This window comes from Gossypium arboreum, chromosome 3 (assembly GCF_025698485.1).
Source record: "Gossypium arboreum isolate Shixiya-1 chromosome 3, ASM2569848v2, whole genome shotgun sequence".
Taxonomy (NCBI): Eukaryota; Viridiplantae; Streptophyta; class Magnoliopsida; order Malvales; family Malvaceae; genus Gossypium; species Gossypium arboreum.
Window position 1 is genome coordinate 65,065,867 of NC_069072.1, and position 26,231 is coordinate 65,092,097.

Sequence of the window (26,231 nt, forward strand, 5' to 3'; positions counted from 1 at the left end):
CGTTGGTGGAAATTCTTTAGCTCCACTAACTTTTACTATAGACTATAAATTTTAGATTATTTTTTGTGTTTAATTAAAAAAATAGTTGATTTTTGGTTATTTTTATAAAAAATCCCTCATCGGTTATTTTATTTGAATTAGTAGATAAGTGTAGATTTTTAAAAATTAGGTTTGCTTTTTATTTGAATTGTTATATTAGTATGGATAAATGTAGATGTATTTCATTATTGTTTGATTCTATAATCCAATATTTGATCTTCCCGTGACCCCTTTCACTTCAGTTTCTCATGGGGTCGACATAAAATCAGTAAAACAAGCAAAAAGGAAATAGACCCTAAATTCTCATTCACTCACTCGGTTACTATTATGTAAGAATCTGAAAAACCCTAGAACAAGTGACCTTTCTGAATTTATCTGGTTCCAAGTTGTTTTCAAACTTATCGGATAATGGCGAACTCCGATCCCGAAGGGGTTGACGGCGTACGGATGACATGGAACGTCTGGCCTCGCACCAAGCTTGAAGCCAGCAAGTGCGTCATTCCCTTGGCCGCTTCCATCGCTCCGATCCGCCCTCACTCGGACATTCCTACTCTCCCTTATGCTCCTCTCCGCTGCCGGACATGTTCCGCTGTCCTCAACGTCTATTCGCGCGTTGATTTCCTCGCCAAGATCTGGATCTGTCCGTTTTGTTACCAGCGCAACCAATTTCCGCCGCATTATGCCATGATCTCCGAAACGAACCTGCCTTGCGAACTCTACCCGCAATATACCACCGTGCAATACACGCTTCAAATGAATCCCGACCCCAACAACCCTTCCAATGCTCCTCAATTGCAACCGGTTTTTGTTTTTGTGTTAGACACTTGTATGATCGAGGAAGAGCTAGTGTTTGCTAAATCGGCGTTGAAACAGGCTATTGGATTGTTGCCGGAACAAGCTCTTGTCGGTTTCGTATCTTTCGGGACTCAAGCACTTGTCCATGAATTGGGGTTCACGGAAATGTCGAAGGTCTATGTTTTCAAGGGGAGTAAGGAGATTTCCAAGGAGCAGGTTTTGGAGCAATTAGGCCTCCGTGCTGCTGGGCGGCGGCCAACGGCTGGATATCCGAAAGGACTGCAAAATGGATTTACGAATACAGTTGTTAACCGGTTTTTATTGCCCGCTTCTGATTGTGAATTCACGCTCAATTCAGTGCGTTTTGATTTATTTGTTTTAGGAATTAGTTTTTCCAATGTTTGAATTCTTTTATTTAGTGGTCGGTTGATTTCAATGTAGCTCTTGGATGAGTTGCAAACGGATCAATGGCCCGTACAAGCGGGACACAGGGCGTCTAGGTGCACTGGAGTGGCCTTAAGTGTTGCAGCAGGATTTCTTGGGGCCTGCTTGCCTGGTACTGGTGCTAGGATTATTGCTTTGGTTGGTGGGCCATGTACCGAAGGGCCAGGCACGGTAATGCCATTAAATTTTCTGTTTAGCTTCTGAACTTTCACGCATTCCACAACTTAATGAAAGGAAGTATTTGTGTTGCCGGTGGTGAGGCATTTGCCATTCGTTTTCTTATGAATGGTATTTAATTTTTGGGATGTTACACCAACAATATGTCATGGTTGAGATGGGTATGATTTGTCGTAGTTAGCATGAACTTTATTTTTCCCCCAATTTTGAATGTTTCTGTTCACTCCCACACACTAATATATAGGTGCATTTTTCTTCTCTCTATGGTTAAAACTATTATTTCCCTAAAAATGATGTGAAGTTTCTGTGTCATGTTTCTTTGGGGATGATATTTGTTAAAAGTTGCAGGCAATATAAACAAGCAAACTGGCTCTGTAATTACCTTTTTTAGAGGTCATGTTTTTGTTAACATTGAGTGTGTGTGCATTTACTTTGTGCAATTGTTTTAAAACAGAGATTCTATTTCATTAATGTTATTCCTGTTAACTACCTTCTTTCTGTCTCCGACCCTTTGATGAACTTTTATGTTAGCTTTATAGTTAAGTAGATCTTGTCCCCCGAATATTTACTTTTTCTTTGGTGCAAGATGAATGTTGGTCTTAAATACCTTGTAGTTGTAGGAATGATTCATACACAACTGTGATTGAATTGAGAAAATGGAGATTGAAAAGATATTGATTTGAGCATTGCTCCTGGTTTAATTTGTATTTCTTGGCTGTCATCAAAATGATACTGGTTTATGTGATTTTTGCAGATTGTATCCAAAGACTTGTCAGAACCTTTACGTTCACATAAAGATCTTTTTAAGGACGCTGCACCATATTTTAAGAAAGCAGTCAAATTTTATGATAGTCTTGCAAAACAACTGGTCGACCAGGGTCATGTTCTTGACCTTTTTGCATCTGCACTTGATCAGGTCTGTCTTGTCCAACTTTTAAGTTCTCTAATGAATCTGTCATTCTGTCTCTATGCAGATCTAGATTGACTTGCATCAATATGCTTAAGTCATATTTTCAATGTGCCCAATTTCATCTTCTGTCCTCTCTGGTTAAATGTTGTATGGCTCTCTTAATAAGGATGGATTCATTTCCAATTTTTTTCTGCTGCCTTCTAACTGATACAATGGATTAAAGAACCTGTTGAATCTGATGGGATTTAGGACGTAATTTATTTGGAAACCTTAAGTATCCTATATAATTTAAAATTTACACATTAGATAAAATTGTGGAAATCTGAGGACATGACTTTAATTGCCATTTTTTTTTTCAATTGGTGGCTTGTGATGAATGCCTTATTTTACGAAAAACTGTGGATGCTAATATCTAGTCCACTTACCATTGGTACTAACCTTTTAGTTTAATGACAATTCCTATTGAGATTAACATTCTTCAAAATGTAAATTGTACATAAATATGTTATGTCTTTTTGAATGTTCTTAGGTTGGAGTTGCTGAAATGAAAGTTGCAATTGAAAGGACAGGTGGACTTGTTGTTCTAGCTGAAAGTTTTGGTCATTCTGTATTCAAAGACTCTTTCAAGCGTGTCTTTGAAGATGGGGAACAGTCTCTTGGCCTATGTTTTAAGTTAGTTCTTGTGCCACATCTAAGCTTCTTGTTCAACTTTGAGTTTACTTTTGTCTTATTCATGCTGTTATAAATAACTATATACTTGCATTCTATTGGTAAGTTCACATTTTTATTCCAGTTCTAATTGTCCTTGTGTTTTGTTGGAGTTCTAGATGCCCTCATATCTTAGTTGTGGCACCATTCTGCACTAGGTGATGCTACTGTTAGAGAATGTAAAATTTTTACATACCTTGCTGACCTTGCAATTAAACAGAGAACAAATTTATCAAATGTCAGTAAGCTGCATCTGTGAAAATGATTAAATGCCAGTATTCTATGTTGCCATAATTATGTTGGCTTAATCAATCTTCCTAAAGGTTTCAAAGGTGAGTGCTTGCATTGTTGAAAGTAGTACAGGTATTACAGTGCAGCAATGGGAGTGTCCTTGCTGGTTTCTGTTAAATTTCCTGATTTTGAATTGAGCATTGATTGCCATAAATGAACTAACTCCCTGTCATGGTTACCCGTTAAATTACTTTAGCTTTAGTTTTGCTATTGCTTTAGGTTAATTTTTGTATCTGCATGCATTATCTGTAACTTATCTTCGGCTGTGGTTTTAGAGACCCAGAAATATCATCTTTAGTTTAAAATTCAAACTCATTCTTTGGTGGACTTCGAACAATAAGATAGTTCCTTTCTTAGCATAATATGGGAAATGCTGAAAGAGTGGTTATGAACGTAAGCATTTCTAGAGAAGGATGGGTTTCCAGTTAGGAGGTGCACCAAAGATCATCGCGAGTCATTTCTCTTTGTCATACTGATGGTTGAGATAATGGAAGGCATATTAAATATCTTGGTGTATATGCTAATTGTGAATGATTATGTATTGGCTGACGAGATCAAAGGGTATAAGGTAGGGGTTCAAGTTGATGTTGCATGGGGTGAAAGGTTGAAGGGGATATAAAAGAAACTCAAGTGTGAAGGTGATAATTATTTGGAGCTATTAGAAGAGGATGGTGGTGGATAGGAATAATTGGAGGAGGGTTCAAGTGTACGATGTAAATGATTCCATGTCTTGGTTCTTGTAGCTGACCACAAAAGGATTTGGATATTGGGATTAAGGCTTATTGGATATTAATTTCAAACTCATTCTAAGCTCTCCTTTTCTTTTTAATTTTTCTTTCAGTGGCATGCTTGAGATAGGTTGTTCAAAAGAGATCAAGGTTCAGGGAATCATTGGACCTTGCACATCATTGGAGAAGGTTGGTCCATTTAACAATCTAATAACATATCTTACTCTAAACTGCAGATTCAATCTACTTGTATTTATGGAGATTTAAGCTGATTACAATGACTGTTGCAGAAAGGACCTAATGTTTCTGACACGGTCATTGGGGAGGGTAACACGACAACATGGAAAATGTGTGGCCTTGACAAGAGTACTTGCTTGACAGTTATATTTGATCTTTCATCAACTGATCAATCAAATGTTCCAGAAACTGTGAATCCACAGTTCTATTTGCAGTTTCTAACAAGGTTTGCTGCATAAACTCCTTGAAAGGCTCCTTTTTATTTACCTTAACATAAATATACTTGATTTCTTTCTTTGCTTTGTTCCTTTAGTTATTTGATCAGCCTTTTTAAGGCATGCACCTAGGTGTTGCACATTAGTGCTAAATGACAAAAGCGCTTCACACCCATTTAGGCAAGATGCATCTGATCAAGCGCACACTTTTTTGTGCTTTGGCATGCTTTTATATAAGGTAGTAGGTGTCCCCCCCTTCCAAAAAAAAAACTGCCTGATTGAAGTTCTTAAATTCTTTAATTTTTCATTAACTTTTACCTTTTATAGTGAAATAATGGGACGATTTCAAACTTTCTTCGCTTCAATGTTTTAGTGTTAAACAAGGTAATCATGCATATAGAAAAAAGAAAAAGTTATATGGTTTGTTGTATAAATTGGAGTAGTGTTTATTATAAGGATTATATATGTTAATCTTATTTTACACGCAGACATGCTTTCTCTGTCTAATACACGCATACAAAAACACACTCATTCTGGCTTGTTTCTCTTAGGTGAGAAGCTTTTTGTTCCTTTTGCCTCGGGCCAATATAAGTGTTAATGCACCTGTTGCATGCCTGCACCATTGACTAAAATGAATTTGATTGTGATATTGTTTATCTAATTGCAGTTATCAAGACCCTGAAGGTAAAACACTTATTCGAGTTACGACTGTGACAAGACAATGGGCAGACATTTCTGTTAGTACTGAGGTTAGTATAGATTCTCTCATTTTTGTACCTATGATTGTTTAATTAATTGTCTAAAACAATTAAGCATACCCCCTTTCTCCGTTTCTTCTATTTTGCGTTGTGTTAAATATGTCCCATTTGGTCATATTTAAGAGGTTTTGTGCCCCTGGGATGTTTATGTCATTACCATGTGTCTTGGTCTGAATATTTGATCGATCATGTTTGTTTGAGAAATTTTTTGAAATTAGTTTAAGCTGACTGCCAATGTCTCTCCATTCTAGGAATTAATACACGGTTTCGATCAAGAGACTGCAGCTGTTGTGATGGCACGAATAACTTCCCTGAAAATGGAGACAGAGGTAATTTAAAATGTCTTGTATTCTTTTGTCTAGTTTTCCTGTATTTCTTATTAGGATGTATTCACTGTTGGCCTATAGTATATAGCTGATACTTTCTGCTTAGTTCATTATGCTTTTGTTTATTGAATATTCTCCACTCTTATTATATATATTCCATGCTATGGATAAGAACTTCCTCTTAATGCTTTGCCCTATGTTGAGTGGTTCTCTTCATTTGCTTTTCTCCTACCCCCAGATTTCTCACTAGTTATATTTTCTATCTATTATGTTTTTTGCTCCTTGCCAATACAATGACACATTTAACTGTTGCTTGTGATCACACTTTTTAATAATTATTATAGCTTTTTTTGTTTCATTTAGGAGGGGTTTGATGCTACAAGGTGGTTAGATCGGAATCTCATTCGATTTTGTTCCAAATTTGGCAACTACCGGGAGAACGATCCATCATCTTTTTCATTAAACCCTTGCTTTTCTTTGTTTCCTCAATTTATTTTCAATCTACGGCGGTCACAATTTGTACAGGTAATTGCTTCTTTGTTTCTAATTTCCAGCCTTTTTATAATATTTAATCAACCTATGTTTATATACGAGTTTTTTTTTCCCGTTCCTTTTGTGTGGCAGGTTTTTAACAACAGTCCTGATGAAACTGCATATTTTCGCGTGTTGTTAAACAAGGAAAATATTACTAATGCAGCAGTTATGGCTCAACCATCATTAATATCATATTCGTTCAACTCACCACCCCAGCCAGCATTATTAGATGTGGCTTCGATTTCTGCTGATCATATTCTCTTGCTGGATTCATATTTCAGTATTGTTGTTTTCCATGGTATGACAATAGCACAGTGGCGCAACATGGGTTACCAGAATCAACCCGAACATCAGGTATGTTTGTTCATGTTAAATCTGGAGCTTAATGTAAAAGGTTTTTATAGTATCATTACATTCATAATGTGCAAAAATGATTTTCAGTAAACATGCCTGATGTTGGGCTTCTTTTAACATTAAGATAATAAAATTGATCACTTTGAGTTCAAGATAAGCTGGAGCTGTAGGATATCTGATTTTGATGCCTCTCTAAGCCATAAATAATATTTTATTATTCTTGTGCTGATATTACTATGCCTACGAGAATTTTTATTCTAAACTACTGACAGTCTACAGAAGAAAACCCCTTATACCACCACCTTGTAGCTCAGAAATGGAAACTATAAGGTTAATCATAATGGTATTTGTTAAGATGTCTGAATTTCTCTAAATTGGAATATGCTTTGTTGGAAAAGGCTGGTGCATGGTTGTGTTTGTTGAAATGACTCTTGTCATTGTATATTGGACCACTTTATAGGATTAGTGAAGTGTTTTATGGATATTTTATGATGTTTCGTTTTCTAAAGCTAAGTTATCACGCATATTATGTTTATCTGGCAATGTTTTACTCTAAACTCTAGGAAGTGGATGCCAATAAGATAGTTCTATTTTACTAGGCAATTGGCTTTTTTTATCCTGGTTCTATTGTTACTGACTCAAGAACTTTTACTGGTAATTTTTGTATTTGCTACTGACGTTCTCAAATTCATGTTGTGGTTTATAACCTAGTTGCTGTTTTTCAATGTCAATTTTCATCTGTATGATGTCCCTATTTTTGCACCTTTTATTCTGGAGAGTTAAAATTTGTCTTACAGAAGAACATGGGGCCCTTTTTCCTGTGACGAGAGAGATAGTTATGGCATATTTCCTTTTCTAGTTTTTGATCTCTGAATTACAATATTATATCAGATCGTCGGGAATATGCCTGTTCTTCAATGAAGTCTTCAGTACTGCTATAGTTCTATAGTTTACCACCCAATTTCTAAGTTACTGCAGTCTATGATTCTATTTTCTAAAGCTATATTTTTCAACAGGCATTTGCACTTCTTTTGGAAGCACCCCAGGTTGATGCCCAAATTATTATTCGGGACCGCTTTCCTGTCCCCAGATTGGTTGTATGTGATCAGCATGGATCCCAGGTGAGCAACTTTCCTTAAAACTGATTCTTACCGGAGATATCAAAATGTGTCCTTAATTTACCCTTACGAATTTCATCTTTTTTAAATAGATTCCAAGTATCACTTTAATCTGAATTATTCTTTAATTTTTCATCTTAATTATTCTTAAATTCTGCAAATTAATCTTTTAGAAAATCGAGTACATTTGTGAACTCTTTGTACCAAATTCTCATAAGCTTGATTATTCAGCATTTCTGGTTCATAGTATCTTCTGTGGGTTTAGCTTTGATAAATTTCTTCCCCCTGCTTTGACATGATCATATTTTGTTCATCTCTACCTTTCCTTCGGTCCAAGGTTTAATTGGGTAGAAGCATATGACTATCCTAATATTTCCTTATATAATTGTTGTTTTTTGATACTTAAGGTTACATGTGTTTGATGTGACTCAAGATGTTGGTATAAGGATTTGAGTAAGAGCCACTAAATACATGGAAAACCTAGAACAATTGAATGACATTCACCCTGACCCAAATCGGGGTAACATAGGTTGTTTCATATTTATAGGGAATTTGATCAGGCTAGCAATAGATGACGGATTGTACCAAGTTTTTAGTTTTATTTTTCTTGGCTTATGGATTGTGTTCCTAGTTTATAATACTCAATGCAAATATGTTCCTATATTTGTTATTGCTGTCTTGGGCTGAGCTATCCTTTTTCCTTAGTACAAGTATCACTTTTTAGGTACACTAAACATTCACTATTTAGCAACACTATAATGTGGCTGCATGTTTTGATCAAGTTCTGGTGTTCCATGTTGTGAACCTCTTATAGACAATGTAACTGTTGGGTCTGAATCAAAAACAATAGAGGGGTATCATGTTTGTGTCTTTGCCACATTTGAGTGCGTTAACTGAACTTCTGCACTTGGCCTATGAAACCAATTCTCTATTTTACCTCAGAGGCTTAAACAGGAACTGATTTTGTGTGTAAAATAAATAGCGCTTTTTGACATTACCGAGCAGCTTGCTTATTTATGTTTGTTTTTGCAGGCAAGATTTTTATTGGCAAAGTTGAACCCATCAGCCACCTACAATAATGCCACCGACATAGCTCAAGGATCAGATATAATCTTTACAGATGATGTAAGCTTACAAGTCTTCTGTGAGCATCTTCAGAGATTGGCTGTGCAATCTTGATTGTAGAAGCTAGTCCAAAGGCTTGGGTTTTCGGAATGGGAAATTCCCTTGTTTTGAGTTATATGTTCTCCCTCACATCCTCTGTCCGATTCGGTTCTTTTCCTTTCTTTCCATCAAAATCTCATGAAGCAGATTTGAAAAAGAAAAAAAGAAACAATAAGAATAGCTCCAGATCATTCTTTGGGGCTGCCGGGAATGTATTTGCTTTCATGAACAGATACGACAATGGACCCAACAAAGAGGTAAGTCGAGTCTAGTTTTTCGACAATTTTAGGGAAAGTAAGGTATGGTTGAGGATGTAATTTTGAGGATCCCTGTTTCACTACCAGCAATGTCAATTAGGGTTCTTTTGTAGCGTGTACTGAATTTCAGGTCATATATACACTGGTTAGGGTTAAGACTCCATTTTTAGGTTTTTGAGGTTGAGACCTTAGTTAACGTTTGGTCGTTTTGTTTGTTTATATAAATATACATATACGTATATAAATACGTTTCAGCCCATACTTCCAAAATTCAGAGTATTCTACTTTTATGTAAAAAAAATTATTATTGATTTTTCTTGTCTTGGAAGTTGAGGAAAAAAAAACAAATAAAGGACGAGAAAAGAACTATTTTGTGATAACAGATCTTTTTGTGCAAGATTCTCTACACTTTGAGGTGAGGCCTGCAGTGATACAATTCAAGACCTAATCTATGGCATGAAAATGGTATGCGACACTCAAATTTAAGACTATAGTCAAATTTCTTGTGCTATTACTCAGATTCAATTTACAACATTATTAAATTATTGAGATAATACATTATTTTTAATACAATTTGTAATGTTATGCACCAATTCTATTTTGGTGCTTTTGTATACATCAAATTTTAAATTTGGTTCAATTTTACATTTCATTAATTTCGTTATTTATGTGACAAATTTTCATTAAATCATGTGTAAATCTTATTAAGTTGAAAAAAAATAAACACATTTGAGAAAGAGTTTCTTATTTCTCCTAGGAAATTTGTATTTTTTATTTAAATTTAAATTTGTTTGTTTGTTTTTTCAACCTACCAAAATGTCATGTCAGCAATTTGCACATAATAAAAAACAAAAAAACATGACATAGATAATGAGGTTAGTGCAATGTGAAAATCGAACAAAAATTAAAGCTTGATGTATACAAATGCACCAAATTGAAGTTTGTGTATAATTTTGAAATTATATCAAAGTTTATGTGTAATTTTGGTATTTATTTCTTCAATTATTTGTTAAATTCAAGTCCATTGTAATACTGTTTTGTTATACAACTAATTTCAAAATGTCACACTAACTGATCTGACAAAAGAGTTTAATGGTCATAACATTGGATGTGAATTTTTAAATGTAAAAAATGTAGAGAATGTATCGACTCGAATTCTCGTGGTATTAGAAAATACAGTTTTAGAATCTAATTTCTGTTATTGAGCCCGTAAATATAAAATAGAAATATTTACGGAGTTAATATTAGAACATAATAAAATTCGGTTAAGTAATTTAGCTAAAAAATAATTAATTAAAGCTCGAGATTAAATTGTAAAAATCCAATCACAATTGAGTTTTAATTAATAAAAAGTTTAAGAGATCTAAATGGCAATTATCTCAATGACCAAAATAGTAAATAAAGTAATATTAAATAGTGGATGATGGTGGTGGATGCCATTAAGTTTAATTAAGAGATAATTAATGTATAATTAAAGTAGATTAATTATAACTTAATCTTAGTATATAAACAAAAGTACGTGGCTTAGAAACAAAACAAAGAAAACTCCAATTTTGGAGCTTGAACAATTGACCAAGTAAGTTCAAAGGTAATCAAGCTTTTTTATAATGTAATTTTTTTTTATAGATTTATGATTATTGGAGCTTGATTTAGCTGGCCCATGTATCAATTTGTTCAATTGTTGAATTATTAACAAGTTGCCGTTGTGGAGGAATTGATGAATTAGGTTTGATATGGATAGAAATTAATCTTAGATTATGATAAAGACTAAATTGTAAAGTTTAATAAGCTTGATAGTTAACTTTGTAACATTAATGACCAAATTGAATAAACTGAAAATATGTTATGATATTATGTTAGGAATAGAAAGTATAGGGTCCTAATGAAATAAAGTGAAATTAGATTTTGATCTGATGCTAAATAGGGGTGAGCAAAATTCGATTTGATTCGAAAAAATCGAAAAAAAATTCGAATTTCGAATTATTCGAATCGAGTTAATCGAATAATTCGAATAAACCGAATATAAACTATATATTTTTTTAATTTTTTTAAATTTTAGGCTTTTACTTAAACCCAATTTCCCCTAAGCCCAAACATTTTATATTTTACATTTCCCCAAGCTCGTCTGCCCAAGCCCCAAAGATTTATTTTCCCAAATCCCAATTCCTCCCCCAAATCAAACCCCCAGCAAATTTCAAACCCCAAATTATTTTTCTTCAATTCAAACCTCCTTTTTCATTCAATTCAAACCCTAAAATCTATTTTTCTCAAAGAACCCTAAAATAAACCCTCATTCCTTCTTTTTCTTCTTAATTATTTTTTAGTTATTTACTCACTTATTTATTCACTTATTTACTTCAATTTTTTGTTGTATGAAAAAATATTTTTTTGAAAAATTACATAAAAATAAACAACACTAAAGTCATTTTTAAAAAAAAAAATTTAACTTGAACAAATATATTCGATTCGATTCGATTCGAATTCCATCTCACTCGACTCGATTCGAGAAAACTTCAAATTAAGTTAGGATGATAAAATAAGATTCGAAAATTCGATTAACTTGAAAATTTTCGATTCGATCGAATGCTCACCCCTAATGCTAAATATCGAAAGATATGCTTATCCTGAGTACAAGGACTAAATTGAATAAAATACAAAATATGCTTGGTTTTGTGTTTGAATGAGAATGAGATGAATTCCAATATTGTTCATTTATTAATTATCGATCGTAGCTAAAAACGACGTTGAGCTGTCGAGAGGGAAAGGAAAAGGGAGAGTCGTCGACGAGTGACGCGAAGATTCGGTTTGTAATTTTATGATTCAAGATAAATATATTATTTGCATATTCATGTTAAATTGCATGATTGAGTATTAAGGTGAGTAAATAATGGTCACATGAATTGATTTGCTATGATTGATATTGAATATCGAGATAATGGATTGAATTGAATAAATAGAAAGTAGCATGAGTTAGTTGAGACATGATATGTGATATGAAAATGGATTGAAATTTGCTATATGATATTGAATATATATGAATTGACGATGAAATGAATTAAGAATATGAAATATGAATTGATTTATATAATGTGATTGGATTATTGGTACCCTATTAGTTGTTTGGATTGTGTCGAATATAGTTGGCATGCTATAGGATTAGATTGTCTACGGGTTAATGCACTTCATGTGCTGAGATACGTTTCGTGCTGCAGGATGTGCTTCGTGTGCTAGAATGCACTTCGTGTGTCAGGATGTGTTTTGTGTTCCAGGATGCACGTCGTGCACCAGTATGCACTATGTCTGCCTATTTCCCTTACTTCTGTTTATCCGATGATGCACTTCGGTGCTAGACTTGTGTGTTGGTTGGATAATCTATGTATCCGTCCGAGTTAGAGTCAAGTTAATAGGGATTATAAAACATAAGCACGATAAATGATATTGAATTGAAATGATATAGAACTATATGTGCATATATGTAATTTATGATAAAGAAAGCATATAAAATATTATGCAAAGCGGTTAGAAACGAGCTCTAAGGGCCGAACCGAATATGAATGGGTCAATAGACTCCATAAAGAAAATCAAATTGTAAATTGAATGGATAAATGACATTGATTGAATATGGGAATTGGATATCCTATTGTTAAAAGTATATATGTTTGAGACTTAAATGGTATTGAATGTTTCAATTGGTATATAGATTGGCATTTGATGAATGGTATGATATGGTGAAATCTATTGCAAATGTTAAATGAATTTATATACAAATTGCTATATGTGTATACATATATATACTATAATGGAAATTCTTGGCATGATAGAATATGAATTGGTTATATATTGAACTTGAATTTATTGTAATCATTTGCTAATGCTAATGTTGCATTGAGTTGTATCATGAAAGCATTACTGAGCTCTATCGCTCAACGTACGGTTTGTTTATTCCATGCACAGGTTTAGGTGGACCTTGAAGTCTCAAGAGGTGAATTCAGCATCTATTTTGTAGCTCTTGACTTAATAAAGTTTGTATAGCTTTTTACATTTTGATAAATTGCAAGTACTTAGGGTTGAACCTATTTTTGGGTTATAAATGGTCAAATTGGTCAAATTGAGCAATATATGTATGAAAAATGAAATAGCTTATGAATGGTTAAAGTCTTTTTGGTTTATGATGTGGAATATAACCTTTATATCATGATGTTTGTTAATTTGGGTTATAAAATTAGCTATACTTTGTCAAATGATAGGATGAAACTAAAAAGGAATGAATTTATAGGATTCTGCTTGTAATGTCATGACACCACCCCATAGATGTTGCAACACTAGCCTTTATCGTCACTACGTCAACTTACTGTCTTCTAGGTCATGACATTGCACCATAAGAGTCGCGACGCCAACCCAAAACATTTTTTAAACTTTGCATATTAGCCTTCAATTGATCTCGAGTTTTCGTAAGCTCGTATAACACTTCAAAATGATTATGTAACATATTATGAATTGGTATTATACTTACCTGGATGTATAAATGGTTGTATTGTATATATAATTGTTCGTAGTTGCTCCAGCAATGAATGTGACATCCTTTAGCTTGGACCCGATGATAGGGTTGGGTATGGGGTGTTATATTTAGTGGTATCAGAGCTACAAGTTTAACTAGTTCTCGAAATAAATCGAGCTCAAAGTTGAGTCTAGAGGTACATGCCAAGGTCGAATCGAGTCTGAGTCGAGATTTGGATACTGATTATGAATTCTTTGTTTATAATTGAAAATGTCAGAGGAATCAAGAAATGCTATTTATGATGATATGTACAGTAGTGATAACTTCATTGAGGGTGAGACTATCCCTATTTTACACTTGCTATTTGTGAAAAACATTATTATGAGAATAACATTATTTAAATTTCTCACATTAGGTTGCCTACTTACTATGAATTTATAGTCATGGTGGCACTTGGACAAGAGAATCATCATATATTATCTTTTTTTTCAAATAATTATATGTTAAGAATATACATTATTTGAATAATAAAATGTTTGATTTACATATTTATGTGAAACTTTTTGTATATTTTTAACTGTTATTCATTGTCCTTTTGTTGTTCTTTTGCTTTTTTCTCTACAACTAACTTTGATGAAAAATTAGAAAAGCTACAAAAAAAATTAAGGCCTTAATTAGGTTCTTATTTTGTTTTTTTGGAACCGATTGATATACCGATCTAAACAAAAGGGTTGAACCAATTGAATATGAAATTATGTTCATTCAATAATAATCGTTCCTTTTCTTTTGTTTTCTTTAAATTTCTTAAATAAAAGTGGAAATCTTTGCAAAAGCACTCTGCAAAAGACGAATTTGTTTTGAGGCAATATCTTCGTTTGTTGTATATAATTCATCCATATGAAATCTTATGTATATGTTTTTGTATGATTGAAGAAGAAGAAGATTGCGATGAGTTTAGTTTGTTTAATTCATCTATATGAAATCTGATGTATATGTTGCTTCCTGCTAGTTTATCTACTGAACTTCTTTTGGTCTTTCGGTAACTGGATTTAGTGAAGAGAATAGTTATCTTTGGATTTAGTAGTTGTAAGTTGTTAGAATATTCAAGTTTGGTCGAAACAGATAAAAAAGTGAAAGAGATATCTTAGGAAGATGGTTACCTCCTAAGTAATTTGGATTTCCTTTTTAATGCAAATTTAATTACATGAACTAACTCAATTAAAGTAGGATTTTGATAATTTAAATGAAACATAACATTGGATGTTTTTCTAAAGAATATTACACTTATGATTATGATATGCACATGAAAATTCAATGTTTGACACTAAGACCAAAACCCATGTTTGTATCATTTTTTGTCGTTCCTTCCCTTGTTTTTTGTTTTCCTTTAAATGTTGTATTGGATCATAAACACTTGCAATGGATTATTTCAAGGACAATGAATCAAAGCAGACAAATTCCCATAAAGAAGGTAATAGCACTGAGCACTCTCATGATCTAAGCCTTAACTCGGATGGTCCAAAAAGTTTAATAGCAAATAATGATGGGTCATCCCCAAGTTCGGCCCTACGCCAAGAAGAACTTGTGAGTAGGATTGCAGTTTCAGACTGTATTAGCTTTTATGTAGTACAACATCAATATCAATGTCCATCGTCTTAGTTACTTTTTAATTTGTTTAGTTTTGTACATTGGATTGAATGTTGGTGGTATGCATTTCGGCTAAATGTTAGTGTATTTTGATTGTGGGATCAATTTTTGTAGTGAATATTCAACCTTTATTTTAATTTTAATTTTAATTTTATATTTTTTAGTTGTATTTAAAGCAAAATTTATATCATTATTCACTAGAATTGTTTATGAAAATATATTAATATTGAAATAATAAAAAATAGAAAAAAAATTTGCCTTAAATGTGTCTATCCCAACCTTTTGAAGGTTGCTTTAGATGGGTCTATTCTAACCCTTTTAAGGTTGCCTTAGAACCTATCTATCCCAACCTTTTTAACGTCACATTTGACGTGGGCATGATTCAACTCTTTAAAGGTTGGTATAGAATTAGACGAGTCTAACCCAACCATTTTAAGGTTGCCTTAGAACCTGTCTATCCCAACCTTTTTAACGTCGCATTTGACGTGGGCATGACCCAATTCTTTAAAAGTCGGTATGTGTATGCTTTATTCTGACATTTTTTTTGTTTTCTATTCCACCCTATGGCAACTTTTACGAAACATCAACTTTGACTATGTTTTTCCCAACCTATCAATAAAGGTCGGTTTATGTTGAATTATGTCGATGCTTTTTCAAAAGTATCGCGGAACCTATGCCAATTGCACTATAGATGACGTTTTCGAAAGCGTCGAGAAAAGCGTCGCGAGGACCTATGCCAACCTTTTTTGAGTCGTCTAAAGCTAAAAAAAGTGTCGCGATAAGCCTGTTTTGTTGTAGTGACATCATGCATTTCATCTTCAAGATCTCGAACGTTATCACCTCTCCTTTCCATCTATCAGCAACCTGAACCCATTGCAAAGCTCCCTCAACAACCATTTGGCACTGTATCTATAATAGCCCTCCCGACGGAGTCTTCTTAATTGGTTACTGTTTGGCTTGTTGTTGGTAAAATAAGGATAGATGAGTAAGTGAAGTGTTTATCTTAACTAAGTATAGAATTTTGTGTATACGCCATTTGACAAACTCTTAGGTTTGGCGAGTTCTATAGTTTGGCGAACTCTTTTGTTAAGTATCTACCCTGTAACACCCCGTACCCGAGACAGTCGCCAGAGTCTGACACGAGGGGTTAACGGGCTTAATCCACTTACTTGCACAGTTCATTTTAAAAATTTCCAGACAGCCGGCTAACTGTGTCACTGTCACCTTAAAAATCATATCTTGAGTTCCACAACTCGAAAATCAGTTTCGTGATTTTTCCCTGAAACTAGACTCATATATGCATCTACAAATTTTTTTATAGAATTTTTGGTAGGGCCAATTAGTACAATTTATTAGTTAAAGTCTCCCCTGTTACAGGGTGCGACTACACTGACCTTCCTGCATTATGATTTGGATATCTCCCTGTACAGGGCTTCAATACTGATGTCGTTTGTTTCTACGGAAACTAGACTCGAAAATGAATCTGTACATATATGGCATGACTTCTAATTATCTCTGGTCAATTTATAATGAATTTCCAAAGTCGGAACAGGGACTCCAGAAACCGTTCTGGCCCTGTCTCACAAAAACTTAAATATCTCTTAACATACTGTTCATATGATTGTTTCGTTACTCTCCTATGAAAATAGACTCGTCAAGGTTCGTTTACATAATTTATTCACTATTTAATTCCATTCCTACTATTTTTAGTGATTTTTCACATCCACTTCACTGCAGCTGTCAGCATCTGTCTTTAAGGTAGGCTTTACCTATTTCATAGTTTTCATGATTCAACTAGCCCTTAAACATATATAGCACAAAATATGATCATGATTAACCATCCCAATGGCTAATCGTTTCCAAACATTTCCATACCTCTTAATGAACAACATACAATGATTATAATACCATGCCCAAAGTATACTTAAGCCATTTTCGCATGGCTATCCAAATTTACACAAAACCGAAAGGTACATGACCTACAACAAAAGGGTAGTCCTATACATGCCATTTCAAAGTTCAACCAAAAATATACCAAAAGGAGCTTTGATAGTGTGGGCGACTTCGACTTCAAAAATCCCGAGTCCGATAGCTGAAGAACCCAAAATCTATAAAACAAAGAATCAAAGAAACGGAGTAAGCATTTAATGCTTAGTAAGTTTGAGTCATGAATTTAGACACAACCAAAGTATAGCATTTATGTAGCTAAACAGATAATTTCATATGCACAAATTCTCAATATCATACTTACTTCACATTACCAACCCTTATATTCATACACAAAGATCAACTTAGCCAAAGGCCGGTAACTCATTTATCAACTGAGCGAATACTTATTTGTAAGGGCTCAACTAATTCAAAGCACATACGAAACATACCTCAAGGTTGGGATGTTACAAGCGTATTAACTGAAATTTTTACAGCAAGATCATTCATTCCCAAATCACGTACCTTCGGAATTTAACCAGATATAGCTACTCGTTCAAATGCCTTCGGGACATATCCCGGTTATAGTAACTCGCACAAATGCCTTCGGGACTTAACCCGGATTTAGTAACTCGCACCAATGCCTTCGGACTTAGCCCGGAATTAGTAACTCGCACCAATGCCTTCGGACTTAGCCCGGAATTAGTAACTCGCACGAATGCCTTCGGATCTTAGTCCGGATATAGTCACTTAGCACAAAGCCTTCGGGACTTAGCCCGGACATCATTCGAATAACCATGCACATTTAACAATAAATCATGACACATTCGTATTTTATTTTCATTAGCAAAACTCAAACACAAGACACTTATCACACTTGCAATTTCGGCTCAATAGCCACACACAAAGAGCATGATTTTGATTTGCTTAAAACATGATCTAATCAAATCATAATCCAAGTTCTATTACTCAAAAACTTACCTCGGATGTTGTCGAACGATTTCGATGGCTATTCGACCACTTTTTCCTTCCCTTTATCGGATTTAGTTCCCCTTTGCTCTTGAGCTTAATTTAACAAATAAATCGATTTAATCATTTGAGTATCAAAAAGAGGAACTCAAGGTACTTAGCCCATATATATTCATTAGACATTAAAGTCACATATGTACGAAATCATGAATCTAACTCAACACAATAGTCCACACTCTCTTTTAGCCGATTATCTAAGCCAAGATAAGGCATCAATATGCTTGCCTCTAACCGAATACATGCACACCAATCCATCTCATGTGGCCGAATATGCATGTCTATGTTGAGGCCAATTATATACTTAATACCACACATAAATGGCATACATTTTACTAACTAATGCATTACATATTGTAACTCAATACGCATCTATCATTTACTCCATAACCGAAACATCATCATATGTAAATATATATACCTTGAGATAGTATATATGTCATACCAATACATCATGTGCAAACATATATATATATGTATATGTGCAAGAGCCGAATCACAAGTTGGTTATAACCAAATATAAACATATATCCAAAACACAAATCTTACCTATCATGCAATAAGCATAAATCATACTTATGGATATACCATGGCCGATACTTCCAACAACACCAAATAAAAATATACTTCATGGATCTAAGGTAGACCCAAGAAAGGAACTCATAATCATCAAGATGTAAGCAAACCACCATTGTTCATCTAGATTTAGCGTGAAACACAACCATCACCCTTATTAATCTCCATAGCCGAAAACCTTACTTATTCCAAAATCACAATTTCAACATGGTTTACCAACAATAATTTGATATCTCACTCAAAATCAACTAGGATTTCAAGAACTAGTATCAACTTCATTACCTTAATATCGACCTAAGATGACCGATTACTTCACTCCTTTCTTCCTCCTCTCAATTCTGCCAAGAAGAACCAAAGAACACAACTTGTTTTCCTTCTTCCTTAGAACTTTCAGCCAAAAGAAGTGAAAAATGATGAACACTTTTTTTTTCTTCTTTCCCTCAACTCACGGCAATGGGGGAAACAATCACACACATCCTTTCTTTTTTTTTGTCTCTCATCCTACTAACACTAATATTTTATTGCCCATGCTTTTTATTCTATTACTCCTTACATAATGCACTGCCCCAACATGTTTATGACATGTTTTTAGCCATAACATTTTGTCCACCCATGCTCATGGCCGGCCACTACTAGATGGGGGGAGGGAAAATTGACATGCAAGTCCCCCCTTTTTCATACATGCACTAATAGGCCACTTTACATTTGCCTAGCACATTTCTAAATTTTCTCACATAAGTCCTATGTACTCCATTCACATGCAATTAACTAAATCGAAGCTTAAAAATTTTCGCGCATTCATATTCACATATTTTAGACAATAAATATCACATTCAAATAATTTGGTGACTCGGCTTAGCGGTCCCGAAATCGCTTTCTGACTAGGGTCACTTTAGGGCTATCACATACCCAACCTAGATGCTTTAGGCGGACTCATTAAGTTCGCAACCCGAGTGATAAGCTAGTTGGCATACTGAGTCTGTCTGTGTTCTGTATATACCATTGGGTGTACTATGTGTATGTGTGTGAACCCTTTAGAAAGGTTCAGATGTATTATCGGTAATGCTATGTATGATTTCTCTTTGGAACTCACTAGGTTCATTTGAACTTACTTTGTTACCATTTTTCCTTCTCAGGTTTGCTGACTGAAGGAAGGCTTTGTTAGAAGGACTACGCTAAAGTGCTGCTTTTGTCATGAGCCAACTGCTTTGTGTTTGTATCATGCATGATTCATGGAGGTGGTGCATATGAGTATTTTGAAAATGACTTATATAAAGAACTTTTGTTTTGATAAAAACTCTGTTTTATAGTACTTCTATTAAGCATTAAAATAGTGGTTTTAAATTAATACATTTTGTTTAATGAAATTATTATATTTGCTCTCATACGCCAAAATGATTTGAATGTTATTAAAATTATTAATGATTCCATTTAAATCTAAATCCAACTGAATACATTGATTTTTTTCAATTTTCTCAATTTATTTACTCACTTTATATAGTCCCTTTTCGAGGGGATGATAATAGAGATAAAAGAAGGAAGAAAAGATACATTTTATATAAAAAATTTAATAAATTATATAAATTTTAAAATAAACTTTAGTTTATAATTCAATTTTATATTTTTATATTTTTATATATTATTTTTAATAATTTATAATTCTTTTACAATTTTTATGATTTTTAATATTTTTACTATTTTTCATTATTTTTATATTTAAAAATATTTTGTATGCTTTTAAATAATTTTTATAACTTTTACTATTTTTATGACTTATATTTTTTTTTTACAATTTTTATATTTTTATTAGAAAACTAAAGATTAAGTCCTTTGAAAATTTCAATGTCATCAAAGAGTTAGATATTTTATTTGACTCATTCTCAAACAACATCTTTTTATCAATTTGGAGTGTGCAAAAAGAGAGATTGGGTCGGATGGTTCTTGTGACCTGTGTGGTTATGCCTCTGAAGATATATTACATGCTATTCGTAGTTGTTTTGGAGCTAAGAATATATGGTCTGGGATTATACTTACAATTAAGTTTGATACTTTTTCCTTGGAAATGTGTATGAGTGGGTTGTAGCTAATCTATAGAATAATCTTAGGATACATATGGAAGAGGTTGGTTGGAATGGTAGCATAACATATCTGGAAGAACTGGAATTTTTTTATTTTTCAAGGAATAACGTGGAGTGTGAGGAATTGATTAAAGGTTCGTATAGTTGGGCCAAACAATATACCTCTTTCCATGAGGTAAATGCTTCCAGTTGGTGAGCTCAGATCTCAGTTTTACTCATGTTCGGGAATTGGATCCAATTAAACTTTGATGGTGTAGTAAAAGAGAGTTCTGGGTTTGCTATGATTGGGGGAGTGTTACGTGACAGGTACGGTAGATGGATTCTTGGGTTTAACTTATTTGTAGGAATATGTTCTATTTTAGATCTTGAATTGTGGGGTATTCGAGATGGTTTGATGATTGCACTTAATAAAGGTTTTGACAGATTGAGTATCTTCTCACACAGTCAAGAGGCGGTACAAGTTTTACAGGGCAATTCTACAAATGTATTGAATTCCACTTTGGTTGGAAGAATCAAAATGTTATTGGCTAAAATAGTGCATTGATCGATTCATCACGTATCTAGATAGTATAATAAAGAGGTTGATAATCTAGCTAAAATGACTACTGGTAATAGTAATGGTTTCCAGTTATTCGAAACGCCTCCAAAGGGACTTGAGTTTTAATTATGAGTAATTTATTGTAATGTTTTTTATTCATAGAAAAAAGATTAAGTCTGATGTTGCCATGTGTCGCTATATAATTGGCCCGTTAACTAATCTTAACACAATCAATGTGGTTAAAAACAGAAATCATTAAACGAGGGACTTAATTGATTTTTTTTATTAATCACAATGACTCAATTAGGTTTGATTAAGCTGTAAACTTAATTATTTTTTTTCTTACGGCTTTTTATACCATAGATTAAATTGTTTAGTTCACTTAAATGTGATTTTGTATATTAAAAGATGGTTTTAATATTAAATAGAATATATAATTAATAAATTATATTATGTTCTTTCTATAAAAGGTTAAATATTCAAATATGATCAAATTAAAATTACAAATTTGGCTATTAGTCCCTATTGTAATCACCCAAATTCCTGGGCACCGGAAAAACGAGTCGTAGGGCCTCCGTCTTAGGAAATTAAGTCCGTAAATATTTATTAAAAATATTTATGAGGATAATTATGAGTTAAATTAGAGTTTAATTAAGTGAATTTAATTTAATTAAGAGTGACTAAGTAAAAGGACCAAATTGAATAAAGTGTGAAAGTTGAATTATAGATTAAAAAAAATAAAAAGGACCAAAATGGCAATTATGCCATTTGTCCTAAGTGAGGCGGCATAAACATAAAAATCTGAGATTTTTATGTGTTAAAATATATATTAAATTATTATTATTAAAAGTAAAGTAAATAAAAAGGAGATAAAAGAAAAAGAAAGATAGAAAAGAACATAGAAGCTCACGAAACAGAGAAAGAAAGGAAAGGAAGAAAAAAAAAGGAAAAAATTGGAGAATTGAAGCTTGAAAGTTAAATTGGTAAGTTAATTAAGCCTTTTCCTTTCTAATTTTGGTATTTTTGAAGCTTTAGAGAAAGATTTTCTTGAATTCATGAGAAAATATTGAAAATTAATGAAGGTTTGATTAGGGTTTATGTTGAAGAAATGATGAAATCGGGGATTAATTTGATAAAATTTTGAATTTGAATGGAATTAGGGACTTAATTGTAAAACAAGTCATAAGTTTTGAGTTTTAGGAATTAAATTGAAAGAAATTCGGAATTATAGAAAAATGATGAAAATTTGATAGTTATATGAATATTTTAATGGAAATTGAATAGAAATAAGGTGTGAATTGGTGTTATAAACTTGGTTATTAGCATTTTACATCAAAACAGTTTTGGGAAGTAGCAATGGTCTGACTTTGAAAATTCACTAAAAATTGTAGGAATTAAATTAGAGGATGAATAAGATATGAAATTAAAGCTTATTAGGTCTAGTTTCTTATAGTGGAAACAGTGTAAGCAATGAATTTATTAATCAAGAGATATTTGAAATTTTGTAACACTGGTTCAGGGTGATTTCGAGACACTATGTTTTGACTTTGGAAAACCATTAAAAATTGTAAAAAAATTATTATGGAGTATAATTTATATGTGTGAACTCCTTAATTAATCTAGTTTTAAAAGAAATAAATAAGAACCTCATTCGAGTTCTGTACAATGAGATAATTGATTTTTAGTAGAGAGAGGTCAGAACTGTCGAATGGAGTAACAAGGGAGTATTTAATGAATAAACTGTACTAATTGGCTAGACCAAAAATTCTGAAAATTTTATGGTGAGAAGATATATGAGTCTAGTTTCAAATAAAATTTACGGATATTAATTTGGAGTTTCGTATCTCAAGATATAAATAATTTAGTAACAATGGCTCAAATAGACAGCTTAATGGTAAAATTATATATCTAAAAAAAAGGGTCAAATTTGCATGTTTATACTCATGAATTAAATTGGATTGTATTATATTAATTAATTATAATTATGCTAATTTTCGTAGCAAACAGAGGAATCGAGGCATCCAATACAAAGGGGAAAGAGAAAGTAGTCGAGGAATAGCTCGGGGAAAATTGGTTTGTATTATCATAATTCATAGTATTTATTATTGCATATTTAATTGTAATATATATATATATATATATATATATGAATGTGCGTGAAAATGACTTGAATGTGAATTGTTGATTAGTTGTGATTACATTGAGAAATATAAGAGAATTTATTGAAATGTGAAAATGTTTCGAAAATGGAAATATGATCGAAACCCTATTAATTAGTCGGGCTTAGTGGATATAATTGGCATGCCATAGGATTGGAAGTGTTCAGAGATTCTTCGACCTCGAGTCGATGAGGCACTAGGTGTGCGACAGATTTACTTCGGATAGTTTCGATGAGGCTTTGGTAGCCACATTGCTTCGGCTTGGCCAATGAGGTACTTGGTGTGCCATAGATCTGATTTACTTCAAACTATCCGATGAGGCGTTGGTCGCCACTCTGGTGTGTTTGGTTGGATCCGCGTATCCACCTTGGTCCGAGTCAGGTTAATAGGGCCTATAAGTGAAATGAGAAAAATTATCTGAATCTGATTATCTGAATTATCGAATGAAAGGTGAAAGAAAATGATGATACAAAATGTGAAAAGAAATTGTGTTGTGAAGTTGAAAGCATGAACTTTATATTTATGAATTATGTATACATGAAAGTGTTATGAATTAAGTGTTTACATGTTGGTGAAAATTTTATAATCATTTGAATGACATTAATATGACATGAATTGGCATATTCAATTGACTACTTGTGCATTTATGTTTTAAACTTGATTTGATGTTATGAATTGAATTATGATAATACCACTGAGTATTTTCAATACTCAGCGTACGGTTGTTTTCCGTGCGCAGATTAGGTAAAATAGAGTCCGATTCTGCATTCAAAATCATCTCCGACTCCAGCTCATTTTGTTTTAAAAAACTTATCTTTTGGTAATGTGGCATGTACTAGGTTTTAGGTGGTCATTTGTATATATTTAATGTTTTGAATGTAAAAGATGGTGTATAAACTTTAAGGAGTTTGACGTATAAAGGGACGATTCCTAAGTTTATGAAATGAATGGTATATAGTTACATGTTATGTGGAAGTGAATTGGATCGGTTTGGATAATTGTGTTTAGTGTTTCAGGGAGGCCTGTAGAGTTAGGATTCGAATCCTAACCCCACGAAAGGTTCATATTAGGTCTGTAGAACCTCGGTAAGGGTAATTAACCTTATTTTGAGTATAATTTTGTGGTTATTTTCGATTTGTAATAATAAAGTTTGTCTGTTTTCGGTAATGCCCTGTAACCCTATTCCGGGGATAGTTTGGGGTTAGAGGGTGTTACAGCTATACTATGTAAAAGTTGTGGATTTAATTCTTGTACTTAAATTTGGTCAATTGTAGTTCTTATACTTTTTAAATTAGTCAATTTTAGGCCTTGTACTTTTGGAATTTTAAAATTTTAGTCCTAACCCAAACAATAGCAATTAATTTCTACTACTAGCCCTAAACTATGTGTAAACATATATATTTGATCCTTATTCTTTAATTTGATCATTCTTAGTTCCTATGCTTTTTGAAATTTGAAATTTCAATCTTAATGCAAAACAACAGTCATAAAATGCATAAATTAATTTTTTTGTGAGTACTATGTTGAAACGGTACGTTGACATGACATTACACATGTTGACGCGTGATCGTATTCTTGAATTCGATTACAATACGCTAGATTTTCTAATTGTTTAATTCTGAATCATCCCGATTTAGCATTCAAGGTGAAATTGTGGATAATGGAAACTTGGTAGATGAAAATGAAGAAAAAATAGGTTGGATGGATGACTTGCACGAATCAAACACTTAGAAATGAACCAACGATATGAAAGATGTGACCTGATTTCTATAAAATGAAACAAAAAACAAATTTTTGAAGAAAAAGAAGTAAACTGTGACCCACTATTTAGCAAAATAGGAACCATCAATATATTAGAATGTCACACTTCAGAAAATAAAGAAAGATTGGAAGTGATAAGTTTAAAAAGAAAGGGTTTGACTCCACAAGGAGAACCTTGATAAGTCTAGATAAGTTAGACCTAGATCAAAGCAATAAAATTCTCACACAAAACTCAGAAATATTCATTTATCCAATCAAATATCTGTTTACAGGATATTATGGGCACTTTTGTGATTATTCAAATGCTTCGGCCATTAACTAGCATTATTACAAGCACTAATTTTGTTTTTAACTCTTGTAGAGAAGCCAATGAGTCATGTCTCTTCATTAGAATCTGATGTAGTTGAAAAGGCATGCTAGTTCTCCTTAATGAAGACTTAATGTATCCTTAATGTGTTTAATTGATGTCCGTTTAGCTCCTTTGAAACCAAATTATAAAAGCTTATGTAGCATCCTCTTAAATGGCATTATGATGAAGGTTAAAGACTCCAAAAACGTTCAGACTTGAAGAGTCTCCTTTGGTCCATTAAACAACCTCCATAATGTTCTTTAAAAAGCTTTGAAACCGTCCAACTTGAAGAGTCTTTAATCATATGAAAAGTCACCTGCAAAATAGATATTTAAGCATTAAGCAATAACTTAAAACACTTATAACAACAACATATTTAATAACACTCATGCACAACATGCAACTTAAACTATACTTGAAGTAATTTAACAAATGAGATGATTTAATGCATGACTTATTTAATATGAAAAACACATAATGCAAGTCTTAATTGATGCTAATGTATTAATGTAAAGCATTAACTAAAGATGCATTCAATAAACAAGAAACATAATACATATTTTAAAAGGTGTAGATGTATTAATGCAAAACATTAAATACAAATGCATTTAACAAACA

General features: G+C 32.9%; 1 protein-coding gene and 1 long non-coding RNA gene across 2 annotated transcripts; both read left to right on the plus strand.

The window, feature by feature from the left end:
- Nucleotides 1-184: 184 nt before the first annotated feature.
- On the plus strand, nt 185-9,325 carry LOC108486174 (protein transport protein SEC23-like). Its single transcript, XM_017790064.2, has 12 exons — nt 185-1,191; nt 1,276-1,449; nt 2,210-2,371; nt 2,895-3,037; nt 4,206-4,281; nt 4,383-4,555; nt 5,212-5,293; nt 5,554-5,631; nt 5,992-6,153; nt 6,253-6,516; nt 7,533-7,637; nt 8,667-9,325. The coding sequence occupies exons 1-12, from the start codon at nt 448-450 to the stop codon at nt 8,811-8,813; spliced, it is 2,310 nt and encodes a 769-aa protein (XP_017645553.1). The 5' UTR covers nt 185-447; the 3' UTR covers nt 8,814-9,325.
- A 12,873-nt stretch (nt 9,326-22,198) lies between these two features.
- LOC128290651 (uncharacterized) lies at nt 22,199-24,447 on the plus strand. The gene is made up of 3 exons (XR_008280435.1): nt 22,199-22,327; nt 23,345-23,417; nt 24,243-24,447. It is a non-coding gene; the product is annotated as an uncharacterized LOC128290651 (long non-coding RNA).
- The last annotated feature ends 1,784 nt before the right edge of the window (nt 24,448-26,231 follow it).